The following is an 18,339-nucleotide window of genomic DNA, read 5'->3' on the forward strand; positions in this document are numbered from 1 at the left end:
ACTTCAACAAATACCAAAAACTGAAATAATTCCATGTATTCTATCAGACCACAATGCAATAAAACAAAATCATCAGCAAAAGAATCTCAAGTATCTACACAAACTCAAGAATATTAAGCAACACACTCCTGAATGATGAATGTGTCAAAGAAGAAATCACAGAACAAATTATCCTGGGACTATGGGAAGATGATAACACACACATACACACACACACACACATACACACACACACACACATACACACAGAGAGAGATACACACAGAGAGAGAAAAAAACATCTAGGATACATTAAAAGCACTCCTAAAAGGGAAATTTATAAGTAATTACTTAAAAATTCAGAAAGAGCACAATAAGTGACTTAATGGTACAATTAAAGAATTAGAAAAAAGCAAGTACAAACAGAAGCCATACCCCAGAGACAGGAATAAATAAAAAATAAATACTAGAGTGAAATAAATGAAATAGAAATAAACAAAGCAACACAAAGAATCAATAATTCTAAGAGCTTCTTCTTTGAAATGATAAAATCTATAGACCGTTAGCCCAGCTAAGCAAAAAAAGAAGGAGCAAATCCAAATCAACAAAATCAAACAAGAATGGGAAGTAACACAGACGATACTGAAAGACTGAGAACATTATAAGGGGATCCTTTAAAAACTTACAGTCCATCACATCAGAAAATCTAAGAGAAATGGACACATTTTTATACTACATGGATCCAACAAATTTAAATCAAGAAGAGATCAACAGTTTAAACAGACCCATAAAAGGAAGGAAATAGAAACAATGATATAAAGCCTCCCAATCAAAACAAGTCAAGATCCACATGATTTCATAGCAGAATTTTACCAGATCTTCAGAGAAGAAGTAAAAATGGCCAAGAAACACCTTAAAAGTGTTCAGCCTACTTAGTAAATAGGGAAATGAAAATTAAAACCACTTTAATATTTTCTCTACTCCTGTTTTTCCATATCCCAGCGGCTTTAGGTATAGAACTTTCACTTTAGATATGCCACTTAGAACTGGGTATTTCTCAGGCATATATTCTCTGTGTGTGACCAGGTGTGGAACTCTGTAATTGCATCCATCTGTTGCAAAAAGAAACTTCTTGGATTAGTGGCGTGCTGTGGAGGTCCTATGGGGCATGGGAAAGGGAAAGAAGGTCTAAATTTGATTAAGCTGTATTATATGAAATGGACAAAAACTCAGAAATGTTAAAAATGGGAAAAACTTCAACATTTCATCATACCCCAGTTAGAATGGGTAAGATCAAGAGAAGAAATGACAGCAATTTCTGACATGGATGCAGGAGAAAAGGCAACACTCAGTTACTTCTGGTGGAGTTGCAAACAGAAAGTCACAACTGGCAAATGTAGAGAATAAGGGACTGCAGAGTGTGGGTTCCAGTATAGGATTCATATATTAAATCTCTGCCACTCAAGGCTCAGGGACCATTGAAAAAGAGGAAGTGGAAAGATTATAAGACCCAAGGGTGATAGATGACCACAAGGAAACAGCCTTCCAAGCTTCTGGGAACTTGCTCATATAAACTTCCAGCAATGTTGAGAGCATGCACAAGACCAATGTCAATTCAAACCAGACAAAAAATACAGAATAGAAGTGGGGAAATAGGCAAGAAGTCCCAACCTTAGCTGAGGAACTATTGGCAACTAGTCACTGCTGGGTGAAAAGGAGTTGGTACTCTTTAAGGGAGTGATGTTAGATAGCCTGACCAGGCTTCAGTGGATGAATTCAGAGAGAGGGACATTTGGGGATACAAACTCAACTTGATAGGCCTTTAACATATATGACAAAATGCATAAAATCCAGCAGTGGGGCAAATATGGTAGGGTATAGTTAGGAAAGGAGGGTCTAAATATGACTAAGATGCATTATTTGAAAGCCTCAAAAATTCAATAAAATGTAGGAAAAGGAAAAAAAAATCAAACTTTAAACTAGCAAAACTTTGGCTTAGCTACCTAATAGTGTTGTGTTCTCCTGGTTGTTCAGAATCCTTATTTTTTTTAGCCTCCGTCCAGGGAACCCTCTCCTCTCCTCGGCATTACCTCTCAAACATTCATTCACATTAAGGCACAAATTAATTGTAGTAAGCATGAAAATTACAATACCCTGGGATCTTTGACATTAACTTTATACTTTGCACTAGACTCATCCAAAGAAAGTTGGGAATTACATAAAAACTGAAATTTCCTAAAGTGCATGAAATCATCTTATATAAGTACAGTTTTGAGGGACTGTCTTATATTAATGGATTAAAGAAAACAAGGTAGCTGAGAATGTATACCTAATCAAATTCCTCAAACTCAAAACTAACACACATGACTAAAATAAATGTTTCCTACATGGATTTTAACATTAAATTTTTATATTGGAATTGGATAACCTCTCAGGGATAGTCCCTGAAGAAAACCTATCCTCCTTCACTTGGCATCCATTAATTTCCTATAATTCTTCATGTTTAGTGGGACCCAAGACATTCCCCCCATCCACCTTGGCATGTCAAATTTTTCTATTGCATTCTTTCACTGTGAACTAGTGTCCTGATTATTGGTTCCTAGAATGTATGTTCAATAATATTCCCAGAAAGCTAATGTGGTTTTCTATAGTACATTAGGAATATTTTCCTCTTCAATTCATCTTACTATGTATTTATTTGCTAATAGAACCTAAACAAAAATACATTTAATAAATTGACCCATATCAAGTTACGGTAACTAGATATATAATAATTATCCTTTTTTTAAGTGACACCTTTATATATAGGTAATGAATATACATTATATATGCATAAATAATACATGAATATGTATATAATATTTGGTGCAACACTTAATTTGAAATGGCTCTTTAAGATTTAAGATTCAGGTCTCATTCTCCATGTAAGCCAAGAGACAAAGGAATACCTTAACAAGATATAGTAACTTCTTTGAAAATTTGCCTGAATCACAAGTTCAGTCAGTGAAAATCTGCCGTGGATTTACTTGTTGTTTTCTCCTTTCAACTCTATTCATAGTATTTCTACAGGAAATATTTGTAAAAGTTGTACATCTCAACCTTTGGGGTCAAACAGAAATGACTTTGTTCGAGCTAGTATTGCCTTTCTACTCTTTTTTACATCTAAACAATCCTACCTCATTATTCTTTTACCAACTAGGGTTTAGAAAGTCAAACAAACACCATGAGAGTTTTATGTAGAAAACTATTGATTTTCAGTGACACTTTCTGTGAATAACCTTTTGTAAGGCATATAGTATAACAATTTTTGGAAAATTCAGAGGTTAGGTCCACATTCCTTACATCAGCTACCACATTTCACCTCTTAAATTTTCTTTAAAAAAATTTTTTTTGGGTCTTTTTGAGACAGGGTCTCCCTGTAGCCCCAGCTGCCCTGGAACTCACTATGTAGACCAGGCTGGCCTTGAACTCACAGAGATCCGCCTGCCTCTGCCTTCCAAGTGCTGGGATTAAAGGCGTGCGCCACCACGCCCGGCCTTATTTATTATTTTTATTTTGTTTTATGCGTGTATTGCCTAAAGGTAGGTAAGTACACCCATGTCGTGCAATGCCCGCAGAGAACAGAAGAGGCTGTTGGATTCCCAGGAATTGGAGTTAACAGACAGTTGTAAGCTGCCATGTGGGTGCTGGGATTCGAACCCGGGTCTTCTGCAAGGACAGCCAGTTTCTTAACTGCTGAGCCAACTCTCTAGCCCCTTAAATTTTCTTTAATGTTACAACCTTTGTGCTTCTTAAAATTTCTGGGCGCACTGGAGATTTTGTTCCTAAGAAAGATCAGTTTGTATCTATAAAAGGCAATTATAATGTTAAAATATCACAAAATTTGTAAAGATTCATAGACTATAGAGTGTCTAGAAAATGCATAATTAATGCAATTCTAAATTTTGAAACCGATTTGAGGGTGCATAGCCCACAAAATGCAATTTGGAAATGTTAATAAGTGTTGTTTCCCTTTAAAGAAACTGTATCTTCTCAGTATGAAATGCAAAGCTATTGTTTAGCCCAGGAATTCTAGGGATATAGCCAAAAGCAATAAATACACATGTCTTACATTAAAATATATGAACATAAATGTTCATCACAGTATTCTTGGCAATAGCCAATGACAATATTAACCATGGTATCCTTTTTTGATAAACTATTATTTAAGGCATAAAAAAGAAAGAATTAAGATTGGATACATGATATATTATGAACAAATTTTTATATTACAATCAAAATAAGTTTGTAGTACAGATTATGTGCTGGATGATTTCAGTTATATTAAATATATAGACTAAGCATATTCAACAGAAAAATGCATGCTTTAGAAACATCATTGTTTCCTGTTGCTGAGGGAAAGGGATCATAGGTGGGCCCTGTATTGTAATAGCTATGGGCAATATAAAAATTCTGGAAGTAGATAATGGTAATAGATGTCTACTTCTATAAATGTACTAAGTGCACTAAATTTTACACACCAAATACTGGAGCTTATGTTATATGAATGACCCAACAGTAAAATTCATAAAAATCAGAATGCCAGATACTTTTCACATCATTCAATTTGAATTTAAGTATTTTTTAAACTTGAAGATACTACTTTCATTGCATATACAGACCACATTTTTAACTACCATACTCGTTATATCCAAATATGATAGAATCTTACAGAATTCAAATTTATAAAATATGACTATTTTCAAATTTGTTGTGCTAATATATTCTCTATAAAGGAAAATCCATTAAATAAAGAATGATGTTCCCACACTTACCTAACAATATTGTCTAAAGAATAAAAAGGTGGTTATTTTAATTTACTGATACATGTATTCTTTTGAGATGCAAATCCTTAAAAATTAATATATCCTATAGATTCTGGTTTCTTTAACTGTTTCTTCTCAATGCACAGCTACCAAAATTTCATTCAAATCAAACGTATAGTGAAGTTGAGGTGTTTTGTTTTCCATCAACTGAATTCACTACACCTATCATTCTAAAAACACAACATATGGACTTTGCACTGTATAGCATATCTATCCTGCCAAGTGATGCAACAGAACCCTGCCTAAAACACCTCAGCTTGGATGATTCAGGGTTATCATTTAAATTAACTGAAATGTTTCAATGTATATAAAATTGATTTTCATTAGAGTCAGATTGCTTCCGTCCTCTCAACTCCCATATTACTACTACTCCCTCCTGACTTTATCTCCTCTATTATTATTAGTCTTTTTTGTCTTAAAGGCCTATCATGTTGAATCTGTGTTTCCCAATTTTTCCTGGGTGTGGGTCTATGTCTTGGAAGGTGGTCAAAGTATCAGATGTCATACCATTAAAGAAAACTGACTCTTCCTTTCTCAGCATCTATCACTTGCCAATAGATCTTCAGCAAGGGCTGAGACTTCCTATAGAAACAAAACATTTTACTAACAGAAAACAATGACTCAGTGTGTAAGTATTAAATCAATATATCTTTTACATGTATTGTGTTAGAAAGTTTGATTTTTAAAAATGCTATTTGAGTTGCTGACTTGAGGTCAATTAAAAACATCATTAATCTTCATTTATGTACACACTGTTGAGTTCTTCAGCTTTCAATGCATACTTCCAAGGAATGGTCTCACAGATTGCCTGTTTAAATTCAGTGGTTCATGAAGTAAAACAAAATGTCATGAAAGATATTTGTAGAGAAGAGAGAGGGTTGACCAGGGTAGTAGGATGCATTATACACATCTATGAAATTGACCCACTGACATACACATATGGATGGCTAAATTTGGACTTGTTCATTTATAAGAACCAAGTCATGAATTTGGGAGGGAAATGAGAAATATGTTGGGGGCATTGGGAAAGCAGGTTGCAAGGAGACTGTGTGGATCTGACCAAGATACATTGTATGTATACGTTAAATTAAAAAAATTCAATTGATTAAAAAATAACTGAATTTTGACTAGAGATTAGGTCACATATTCTAATAATTTCCGAAGTGATCCTGAAAGTGTTTCTGCTGTTCTATACCACTTTAAAAAACTGGTATTCTTAGCATTGATGATTCTAAAAGAAAACATGGCCTAAATCTGAAAAACATTAAACACACTCTATGTCTTGTGGTAATGAATAGGTAGCCAAAATCAATTCTGCATGTAAAAATGATCATATCCAACTCAGTATCTTAATTTTATGTTGCATTTATTAAATGGTAAAATTATATTCGTACTAGCAAATTGACTTAAGGTAGATTTTTAAAGATTATTAACAGTAAATATTTGATTTTTGTACTTATTTTATATACATACATACGTTGGGTAACAAAAGATTTATCAGTCAAAAATGAGTTGCAGTGAAATGTTGCTGATTTTCTGTCTTTGAAATCTGGAAGTGTAATAGAAAAATTGATATTGACTTTTTAATTTACTTTTTTGTATATTTTTATTGAACATTTGTATATTTCATACACAACATCTTAATCACCTTTATACCTCCTTCTCCCTTGATACCCTCTCATGGCCCCCTCCACTGGATTTTATACATTCTGTCATTTATGTTAAGGCTTACAGAATCAAGTTAGTTTTTCCAGACTTCCCTAAGTGCAATTTCATCCATTGGGTTCTAATCAGCCTATCTAGAGTCACTGCCTTAAAGAAGATCAGGTCTTTCTTACCAAGAAGTGTCAAGTACCAATTCATGAATATTTTTGGAATGATAAAATACACTGCTACTGATCATAAAATCCACTTATGAACACAACCTACAAAATACCATTAATGTAACAAATTTACAATAATTTCCTCATATGATTTATAGAAGGAAATATATAGCTTGTTATTTGCCCCAGTTTTAAGAACTATTGCATAAGCTGAAGATTATCATATTACGCAAATTAAGTCAGTTTCAGAAATACATTTTTTCTAGTTTGAGGAATCTAAGTAGATTTTATGTAGTTACATAAACTAATGTATGTATATAAAACACGGTTATAATAAAGTGAAACTGTCTAAGGAAATAAATGAGACCAATGGGAAGGAGAGTAGGAAAGTGGAGAGCATTTTTAAGATATGCTCAAAATCTTTGTAGAAAAAAATGTCTTCGTAAAACTCAATACCATGTACAGAAAATATGCACCAACTTAAAAAACTATTGTTTACATTTTTCTCTTATGCTAATTTTCATCTCCTTAAATTTAGCCTGTAAGGATCGCACATGTGTCGTGTAAGATGCTACAAACTCAATTTCTAAATGCTTTAGCACACTGGATAAAACTCACAATAACTTAATAAAGATCAAGTCTTGTCAGGCCAATCTAATCTCCCTTCTGTAACAGAATGACAACTTGAGAGATATATGGGAATCATTAGAGGCAATTTATGTTGGCTTTATCAAGGTTTTGAGATCAGTAAAAACAACTGACTCATTAATAAACTGAAAATTGAGGCTGGTCACATACCTGTAGAGAGTACCCAAGAAGTAAAAATAAAAGGGCGTTCAAAGGTGGTCACAATGGATCAATGTCAAATTAAGACTACAATACTAAAAGACTCCCACATGCCCAGGGAAGTCAAAATATTAATATCATGGAAAAAATACTTCTATCATGAACAGAGTCACATTTCAAATAAACAACATGGACGTAAAACTTCAGAAATGGATTCAGAATCTGGTGACAGCACTAAATCTAAGACCTTGTAAGAAATTAATAGTAGGCTATGAGATCAGTAAATTCAGGACGGCATTCATCAATAAGTACAATTAACACAAGATGGGTGTCAACCAGGACTATTAAAGAATCATGAAAGTGAAAAACATAAATTAAAGGTAGTATAACAGTCCCTACCTGCTACATTTTAACTAATACAAAGAGAGGGGGGAAAGTTATGCAATATCATAGAACAAAACTGTACTAGAGCAACATACATAGCACAAATGTTAAAAACGCAAGGATAGTACAGAAGTATAAAATATAAGAACCCAGAGAGTGCATTCAACATTGATTAGCTCACCCCTTAAATGTTGAGTTCTATATTTTGGAATAATATCCTAAATGGTGGTGATAGAAAAGAGAGTAAATAGGAAGAAAGGGTAGAAGAGTTATAGGATGGCCAAAAATTTAAAAGGAAAGATTACATTATTTTAAATTATTCATTCTGATGAAAAGTGATACTTAGACTTAGCTTTTAAACAAATGGATCTTAACAGCACTTAAACAGAAAAAGCTTACAGTTCACTGTTTCAATACTAAGAATAGACATGGCAATGCTTCAGTATCAAATGCTACTACATTACATTGTTTATACTGCTTTTAAGGTGCTATATGCACTGAAGAAAGATGTATAGAAGTGTAAAAGCTTATAATGGCATGAGAAAATCCTTCTAGAAATAGTTGCTGGCATCAGGATCCAATAAAAGCAAGCAGGCTTCACTTGATTCTCTAGAAACATCTTGTGCCATATCTAATGAGGTGTTTGGAAAAGTTCTGTTGAAAGGTAATCATGGGATTTTCTAATTGAACTTTGGAAGTTAATCAGCCCTACCTATTTTGTTTTTCCAGGACAAACTGTGATTTTTGAAAGGTATAATCTTCAACATCTGCTGCACAGAAGCAAACCAAGATAAAAGTCAGAAAAAGTGTGGACTCAAAGGATGATTTACATGGTTATCGTCTTAGACTCTCCAGAGGTATGGTGCACAGTTTTTCCTGAAATAAGTAACACAGTCAAATGTAATTCACGCATTTTGAAATGTAAAGGAGAATATCTTGAAGTCCTTGTTAAAATCTTAAAAGACTTGGGGCTATATAACTACAATTGTGATTTGATAGCTAAAATTATAATTATTCAAACATTCTATTTCCCACAAACTATAGTCACAACATTTCATGATTAATTATAGAACTTCGGGAGCAATAATACACAGACTAATTTCCTAAAACAATGAAACACAGAATTTCTCATTTGGAGCTAAATGAGACACGAACAAGTTGTTATTTGTGCAGAAATCTTAATGCAAAGTCATGGTGTAATCATTATGTGAGCTATTAATCTCAATGAATCAAAGAAACTGTAGGTCTGTCTTCACAAGACAAAATGCTGATCTTGTCTAAGAATCTTCTAGTATCTATAGTTGCCTGTTCTTTCAAGGCCTAATGTTATTAGTTTTAAATTTCACTCTGTTTTGTAGAATTTTCAAAAAAATTCTATTAAAATGAAAAGAATGTGTTAGAATGTTCCACAGGAAAATAGCCTTCCACCCACATTTATTCAAAATTTTCAACAAGACAGGCTTTCTATAGTTTAAAGTCAGTGTCTTATTTGTTTAAGGATGTATCAAAAGGTTTGGAAATTTCCTTAGATCATAGAATATGGACTCTGATACTACTTAAGTGGTTTTGTATTAAGAGCAAAATTCACAGGTATTGACCTCATTCCCTTTAGGAAAATACTACATTTCTATATATTTTTCTGTGTTTGAGTATTGAGGAGATGATACTTAAATCCATATTTAAAATTGGACATGGCACTGAGATCAGATGCAATTGGGCACATTTAACATGTTATGTTCATATACCCTATTGCTGAAGACACTGCCAACTTGAGTCTCAGAGCAAACAAGAAGAAATCAAGCTGGTACTGACCTGGAAGCTGCATCTCTGCTGGCTAACTTTCATAGTATTAGGAGGTACAATGCATGTTACTGACAGAAAAAAAGGTAATCATCAACCTTTCCTAGCTAAGCATCCTTTGACATTTAATAACAAACGTCTTGGCAAAATATGCCCACTGGTAAAATAATGACATGTATGTTATGGGTTTTAAAAATACCATATAAAAGATTTAAGGTCCATTTCATAAGTTGGAGTCCATAACTGATACTGATATCAGGACAAAGAATCCGGGGCTAGATATGTCACGGGACATAGGGGAGAACCTACTCCTAAATGAACATAGTATTAAATGGACTCTGAATGGCTTATTGTTATACCCACAGATTAGTGCATCTCTCGCCTCTCATTAGAGGTTCTTCTTGCAGCAGATGGAGATTAACACAAAGACATATAACTTGTCAATGTGCAGAGAATAAGAGAATGAGGAATGCTCAAACATAAATGAGACATCTATATCAACGCTTTCCTCCCACGGTTCAAGGATCATTGCAGAAGAGGGAGCATAAAGATTGCAAGAGGCAGAGATTGTAGATGAATACAAGGAAACTGTGTTGTCTGCACACCACAGGGTAGTTGCACATATGAACCCACAGCATAAGAGTGTACACAAGAAATGTGAAAACCCAAGTCGGACCTGGGCCTGGGATGGATAGTAGAGGTCAATAGGAAGCCCTGGCCTTAGCTGAGAATCTTTGGGCATTTCAGGGATGCTGGGAGAGGCCGCGTCAGTTTCCCTTACTGGTGTGATACCTGGTAGGTTGACCAGACTCCAAGATACAGACTTATACCCAAGAGAATTAGACAAACCCAGATAAGATTCAATAGGCCTTAAAAAACTACAAATAATAATAGAAGACTTGGATTCAAATAGGTAATAAGGTGAGGATGGCTAGGTGGATCCAAATATGATCAAAACACATGCATGAAATTTTTAATTCAATAAGAATATCAAAAATAATAATTGATGACATGAAATGGGGGAGAGTAAGGTAGAGGATGGTGATGGGGGAAGCCTTAATATGATCAAAATATATTGTATGAATTTCTCAAGAATCAATACAAATAGTTTTTAAAGGGCCACAGTAACAAGAAATCTACCAGAGATATGGTAAAAATAGATATCACTAGAATACATCTTCTATCCTATGTATGATATCTACCTTATAAAATGAATTTTGATCAGACCAAGCTAAGAACTCTCTCCAGTGTCTTATCCTACAAACATCATCTGTAGGATGTCACAGCTAGATTTAGGTATCTCAAGACACATAGAAGCCACAAAATTAATTTTAGAAATTACTGTCAATATGATTTTAAACAATAGGTGTTCTAGAATTAATCGGAAAATGGAATTAATTAAATTTTTCTGAACTGCCAGGTGGCAAGTGCTTGCAAATTCCTGGACTTGGAAGGTGAAGCAGAAAGATTGATTTTTGAGGCCACCCTGAGCTAACCTGTGAGTTCCCAGATGGCCTTTGCTACAGGTAAAACACTGTCTTAAAACATAAAGAAAATTGAAAAGTATCGAACAAATGTAAACAAAGAAATACAAATATCTTTCTAGTGAACAAATACATTTTCTAATGCCATATCTATTATTCTTATCCAGTAAAGAGATGTGATCCAAGGGCTTTGTGAAACAAACAACTGTTCACTGAAATTTAACTTAGTACAGACAATTTAAACTCATCTCTTAACGTCATCCCAATTGTGAATTTCATTCTAACATCTTTGAAGCAACAATTCGAATGCTGCATCCTACACTCAAGTTCTTGTACTGGTGTCTTCACAAAGAGAAATTTCTTCTTTGTTCTATTTTTCATAGTACCATATTTCTCTTTCAACGGTCTACCTCAGGTTATAGTCACTTCTATACTAGTGTGTTCTATATCTTCTCTCCTGGACCACAATCATTTCAAAGCCATGGATTAATATTTTCTCTCTTCAGAGCACTCATACTTTGCCCTTTCATTGGTGAAACATCGTACATTGTGGATGCTAAGTAAATATAAAAAATATTCTAACCTCATGGAGTGAATTAAGTAACAAATATGCCTACTGATGTGTCCTTTATGAAATGTCTATTATTTCCTTGTTATTTCAAATATACCACTAGAATTACAAGTAAAAAGATATAAAGTGTCTATTAGCTCATTATCCAATCCTCATATCTATGTCACCATATAAATGATGCAAAAATTGAATGTGTTTTCCTCATATGATAGCTTTTAATCAACTTCACTGAATATTATTACTTAATGGACTAATTGACTTCCATTTGCCTGAAAGTATACAATACCCACCATGTTTATAAATAAAATCTTGTTATTCTCCAAGACTCAGTTCAGTTTTCCAGTTCTGTCTGAAACACGAACATCCAGGAAGATCATGTCCATAACTAGTAATTAGGCTGTAAAATTTTTTCACTCTGATCTTCCTTATCAAGACCATCTCTTTCTTTTCTTGGAAGGCACAAAGTAAAATAAAATTGAAAAATGAGAAATCCAGCCCAGTCTTTGATCTAAGTATAAATCCTAAGTTAGGGGTACCAAAGATATCAAAGACAGTAATTTCCCAGATTATGAAAAAAAATCACATTTAATTACCATAATATCAGCACTTGAAATTATACTTTCTTATTTTGTAATATGTCACATAGTTTACCTATAAAAACTATGAAAATCCTCAGAAAATTCATAATGCAAATGGATCTCCTTTATTACATCTAAAGACAGACAATAATATTGTAAGCTGTGTATGATCGATTACAGTGACTAGGGTATTCTACTTCTATAGCACCCCATATAGCATCAAACATAGAGGGAAATCTGACATTTTCTGTCATCACAATGTGTATTTTAAGAGAAGATTATAGTCAAAGAAGAAAAACAACTATTTAGCCTTGGAAATAAGGATGCCAGTATACCATTCAAACTGTGACATCATATTATAAAGGGAAAAAAGTTCTATAGAAATTATTTACATAATAGTATACCTGGAATACACAAGATGCAAGTTATTGCATAAATACCTAATTTTATTATTTCAAAATATTCCTTCAAAACAATGTTAAATTTCTAGGGGCTTTTTGTTTGATATTGGTCACATATAAGACACTTTAGAGTTTAATACTGAGTACGATTTGAGATTCAGACACAGAAATTAATAGTTCTCTCTGTATCCTTATTTAAATATTCTTGTTCAAAGATTAGATGAAGTAAAAAACTTTTTAAAACACAAAATTTAAGAGTACCTAAAAGGCTGAAGGGGTAACATATTGGCCTAACAAATATGAGATCAAATTTTATGCAGAAATTTAATAGCTTTATGACAACTGGCAAAGTAAACCACTCTCTTGGTCTGCAACATTGAAATATTAGAAATATCATTTTTGGCTCAGGATTTTAGCAAGAATCACTTGAGTTAGAAGCCTAACAATTGTAGATACATAAAATATGCACACTTCATTGATTTCCTTTTAGATTCTACCAATCACATATAGAGTAAACACCACTGGCTGGTATATGACAAGAATTTATCAGTCAGTAATTCGCCATGAACCTTGCACGTGTACATAAGGAGATCCACACGTTATTAAAGTCAGGGTCATTTCACATATATTGATTTGATTAAATATTTTCCTCATTAAGCCAGTTTCCCAATTCCATCCTAAATAAAGTTACACCATCCTTGAGCTTCATGGATCTTAGAAATAGAGATAGCAATCTACTTACTGCATTATGTTTAGTTTAATTCCAGAGTTAGCTTGGAAACCTAAAGCTCTGGAAACCATGATTGTTTCCCCCTTGATATTTCTCACTAAAATTAAACCTCAACTGTTAATCTATCCACATTGATGATTGTTTCAAGCATATACTTCCAAAGAACTCTGAAAACTACCTTGTAATTAAGGACAAGGTAAAATTATCATACAGTAGAATAAACAAACACCTATCACTCCACAGGCATTTCTCTCTCTCTCTCTCTCTCTCTCTCTCTCTCTCTCTCTCATCTTTCCTTCTTTGTCAATTCCTTAACTCGTGGGCTGACACTTTGCCTTTTTATTTTTTATTTTTTGGGCTCAGTCTATAACGCCTGTACTTCACCAGCACCTTCACACCGATAAACAGATGGTTTATCAAATGAAGTGATTGGCACAATCAGTCTGGAATCTGAGTCATGCCTTCCAGTGGGAAACAATTTTGAGAACAATGGAGTACGAAATCTAGCTTGAGTCTGGAATGGGGCACTGTTTAGTAGACAGACATGCAAGGGTTAATACTCTAAAATTTAGAATTCCACCACAAAAAAAAACAGAAATGAGGTTGCAGGATGGTGCCAGACTATAAGCCCAGCACCTGGAAGATTAAGGAAGGAGAATTGTGTGGATTTGAGGAAAGCTTGGGCAATATATAGGGAAACCCTTTACCACAAACAAAAACAGATAAATATTTCTAAAATGGAATTCTGACATTATAATGTGCAATTATTTTCTACTTTTAGTGTACACATTATCAACAGGCCTAAGAGTTTTCCAACGTGTTTATAATCAAAGCATACGTAATACTGTCTTCTATTTTGTTCCTCTTTCCTCCACGCTAAATAAATTAGCAAACATTGCTTTGGTGTGGGGGAGACTGCTGACAATACTCACCTGTGTTAGAATTAAGGTCATCAGGCTCTGATTCAGTCCCATTTCCCTGAAGAGTGTTCATTGCCATAAGCTTCATCTTCTGGAGTTTCATTGCCTCAGCCATTGCTGCAGCTGTTATACCTAAAATCAGAACCATTCCTTTTAAAATGGAGACCCTCTTTTAATGATATTCAAATCTGGAAATATTTATTTAAAAAGAATATGCTACATGGCACAAGCAAAAGTAAGCCACAAATAAATAAATAAATGTTGAAACAATGACCAATTTGACAATATGATTTCCAACTCATAATACCGTCTTTTACAGATACATTGAAATTCTCTAAAAATTATTGAACATAGATCTCTTCCTCAATTCAAATCACAGAGAAATCAAATGTAGAAAAAAGGTCAAGCACTGCAAATGTACACACTATTCAGTTTGCAAAGGAATTATTAACTGTAAAAAATGAAAAAATAATTGAAGACTTGTTTTAACCTATTCTGGTAACTGAAAAGACATATTTTTAAACCACTCAGTAGATACTAATTTCCACCTAAAGCAACATTATTAAAGAATCTCACTGAAATGCTATAATTAATCGCATTCTAGTCTATTTTTCTTGTTATTTCTAATGTCTTTCCTATGAGGATTCAGCTTAGAGGTGATAGGGAGGAAACAGAAAAGCTTTAGGTCATCTCTGTACCTTTTCTTGTCCTGGTATTTAATACACTGAAAGACCAAATTAATGAATAACTAGTATTCCACCTTTTGCCAGTCACAGTATTATAATTACATTGTTTTTTGCACTAATGTAAGACAGTTACTTTAAAAACATCACATAATAGAATATAGACGAGGATTTTCAAACAGAAAAAAATGAAACTCTTTCTCATAGTCTATATTAGAAAATATTTTAAAAATATAAAAGAATATATGTATTATTACAGGTGTTAATAACAGATTGAGCCACAATAAAACAAGGCCCTCCAAACAAGTCTAGGGAATTCTATTAAATTATATTCATAGTGCAAAAGTCTCTGTATAATAGAATACTAGTGTATGGGATGAATATGTGGGGTGTCTTTCAGATGTTAAAGTATTTTAGGATACATTGAAATCTACTCTAGTACCCAAAATAATGACTTGGGGAATGTGAAGGAGGCATCGGTTGTTACAGAAAGAAAACATAATTCCTATTAGAAGATCTTCATTCAAACAGATAGAATAATTTCTTAGCAAAAGAATGAACATCATCCACAAGTCTTATGGAATCTCAAACCAGACAAAATTCCAGCATAGACATGGGGAAGTAGCTAATAAATCACAACCCAATCTAAGGAGCTTTTGGCAATTGCTGGCTGCTAGGAGAGGGAGAGACAGTGTACTACAGTAATGGAACTCTCGGTGGGCCCAGTGATTGGATCCACAGAAATCATACTCTATAGGCATAAATCAGATTCTATAGGCTGTATTGTATATATGTGAAAGTACATACATTAAATTGGGTGGAGGTCAGTGGGGAGAGGTGCAGATATGGGACAGGATCTAAATACCATAGGACTACATTGTACAAAAAACGCAAAAATGCAGTAAAACATACAATTTTTAAATCTCATATATATATACATATAATGTATGTATGTATTTCTGTCATCTTGTCATGTCAAGAACATACTGTTCTGCTCCCGTCCTTCATGACCACTGGCTCTTACAATCTTTCTGTCTCGTTTTTGGATAAAACCCCAATTCCAGGTATGGGATACAATTCCTCCCTCAAGTTATTCCAAAGGTCCAAGAGTTTCCCCCAACAGCTGGCTATTTTCACTGCTCCTGGACACCATAAATTGATGGCAGGACCCTTTCACTTAAGACATCACAAATGTTGGTCATAAGACATGGAGAAATCAAGCTGTAACTGACTTAGAAGTTTCATATCTGCTGGCTAGATTTCAGAGTGCTGAAAGTTCCTATGCAGGCTGCCTTGGGGAGAATAGTTATCAACAGTGTTAACCAGCTGTGTACCCTAGGAGTTAGAGTACCAACCAGCAGGAAAAATATGCCCATGGGTGCAACAGTTTTATGAGTATTATGGAGGCCACCAACTGATTTGTGATTAGAATTATGACTTCCTCCACAATAGAAAATTCATGCCAGGTACAGTAAATCTATCCAAGAACCCATAGCAGGAAGCTCCCTGGAGATCCTGGGGGAGAATCCACTACTATTATTTTACTAAATGTACGTGGTTTCAAAGTACCTTCTTAATATATATCTCTATAACCATAAATTAGTACAGCTTTCATTCTTCATCAGAAGAGTGTCTTTATGTCCTGTTTGGTAGCGAATATGTAGACTCTCATTGAGACAATGTGGAGAGAATATGAGTCTGTGGAGTGCTCAGTCATAAATGGGACATCTGTATCACATGTACTACATCCAAAGCTCAGCGAACATTGCAGGAAAAAGGTACAAATATTGTAGTTCCTGTAATTATTGACTAAGTAACAACATGTAGTACTTTTGTATAATTAAAAGATATTTATCAAGTCATTTCACGTGCTACTCATCTCCTTAAAATAGTTCATGAAAATATAACTAACATGCAAAAAGCTATAGTTATATAATGCATACAATTTGATGTGTTTGGAAGGAAATATAGACCAAGGAAACCAGTAAAATCTGTTCTAAGCCTACCTCATAAAGGTTCTTTTCATCTAATACTTTTTTGACACGGGTTATGATAAGAACAGTCAACATAAGTTCTACTCTTCCAGCAAAAAACAAATATATGAAGGTTTTTTTTGAGCTTATGTATTTTAAAATATTTTATTTATTCTTTTTTCTTGAGGGTATTTTTATTTATCACATAAACAATCTACTAAAAAGAACTGGGTATGTTTTTAAATATATTTCATTGAATTTTTATGTCTTTCATACACAGCTTCTTAATCATCTTTATACCCCCCTTCCCCATTGACACCCTCACATAGCTCCCCCCACCTAGATTTCATGCATTCTGTCATTTATGTTAAGGCCTATAGAGTCAGTGCAAGTTCATCCACCTGGGTCCAATCAGCCTGTTTAGAATCAGTTTCTTAAAGAAGACCCAGTATTAATCAGCTGCCCAATAGTTCTTTGGCTAAGGTTGTGATCTGCTGCCCTTTTCCATGGTTCTATGAGGGATTTTTTGACAGCTAGATTTTGCATGGGTCTTGTGCATGTTGCCATCATTGATACAAGCTCATATGAGCAAGATCCCAGGAGCCTATAGGACGCTATTACCATATAATCATTCAGCCTATCCCCTGACTCTTACAATCTTTCTGCCCCCTCTTATGCAATGGGCCCTGAGCCTTGGGTCCATTGCCCTCTGTTGCATGAGGGAGCTTCACTGAGGAGAGATGAGAAATGTATTAGTATTCTCTCTTCCCCTTATTCCACTGTGTCCCATGAGTCTTAGGTATCAAAGTTCAATTGTACATATTGCTTAGGGTTGAACATTTCACAGACACTTAATCACATTGTGTGACCAGTTGTAGAACACTGTAATAGCCTCCATCTGTTGCAAAAGAAGCTTCCTTGATGAGTGATGACTTGCATACTTTGAAAATATAAGGATTTGTATTTAGCACATATTAAGAAATTACATTTGATGTGACCGCCTTATGGTTTTCTCTAATATCTATGACCTCCCCAGCCATGTTTATTTGACTATTTTTATAGTACCTCACATGAGTTCCCTCTCGTTACCTGGGCTTTAGGTCCAATTAAGTAGCTATTGTTTAACCCCAAGAGAAAAGTGCCACGGCTGTCCCAATATAGTTTGCTGTGCCAGTCATTATTGGGGTTATTAGGCTTTAAAGATGGATTTGGACCATTGACTGATATTCTCCCTTAGCAATTTGTATAGTGCTCTCTAATACTATGAGAGTTAGCCTTTAGGGGAGGTGTTTTCCAGGTCATTTCTAACTCCATTGCTCCAAATCTTTTGTCTAATATATGTCCTGTATTCAGCAATAGAGT

At 34.2% G+C, this 18,339-nt stretch overlaps 1 protein-coding gene across 5 annotated transcripts in view; it reads right to left on the minus strand.

Moving 5' to 3' along the window:
* Nucleotides 1–18,339, minus strand: part of Dach2 (dachshund family transcription factor 2) — a 597,198-nt gene that overhangs the window by 175,085 nt on the left and 403,774 nt on the right. For all 5 annotated transcript variants that reach the window (XM_008822462.1, XM_008822494.2, XM_008822484.1 and 2 more), the window contains one exon: nucleotides 14,334–14,453. In XM_008822462.1, the coding sequence (XP_008820684.1) occupies nucleotides 14,334–14,453 (120 nt within the window). The remainder of the gene's footprint in view (nucleotides 1–14,333; nucleotides 14,454–18,339) is intronic.

The sequence above is a fragment of the Nannospalax galili genome, unplaced genomic scaffold (assembly GCF_000622305.1).
Source record: "Nannospalax galili isolate Female #2095 unplaced genomic scaffold, S.galili_v1.0 scaffold10, whole genome shotgun sequence".
In the NCBI taxonomy this organism is placed as follows: Eukaryota; Metazoa; Chordata; class Mammalia; order Rodentia; family Spalacidae; genus Nannospalax; species Nannospalax galili.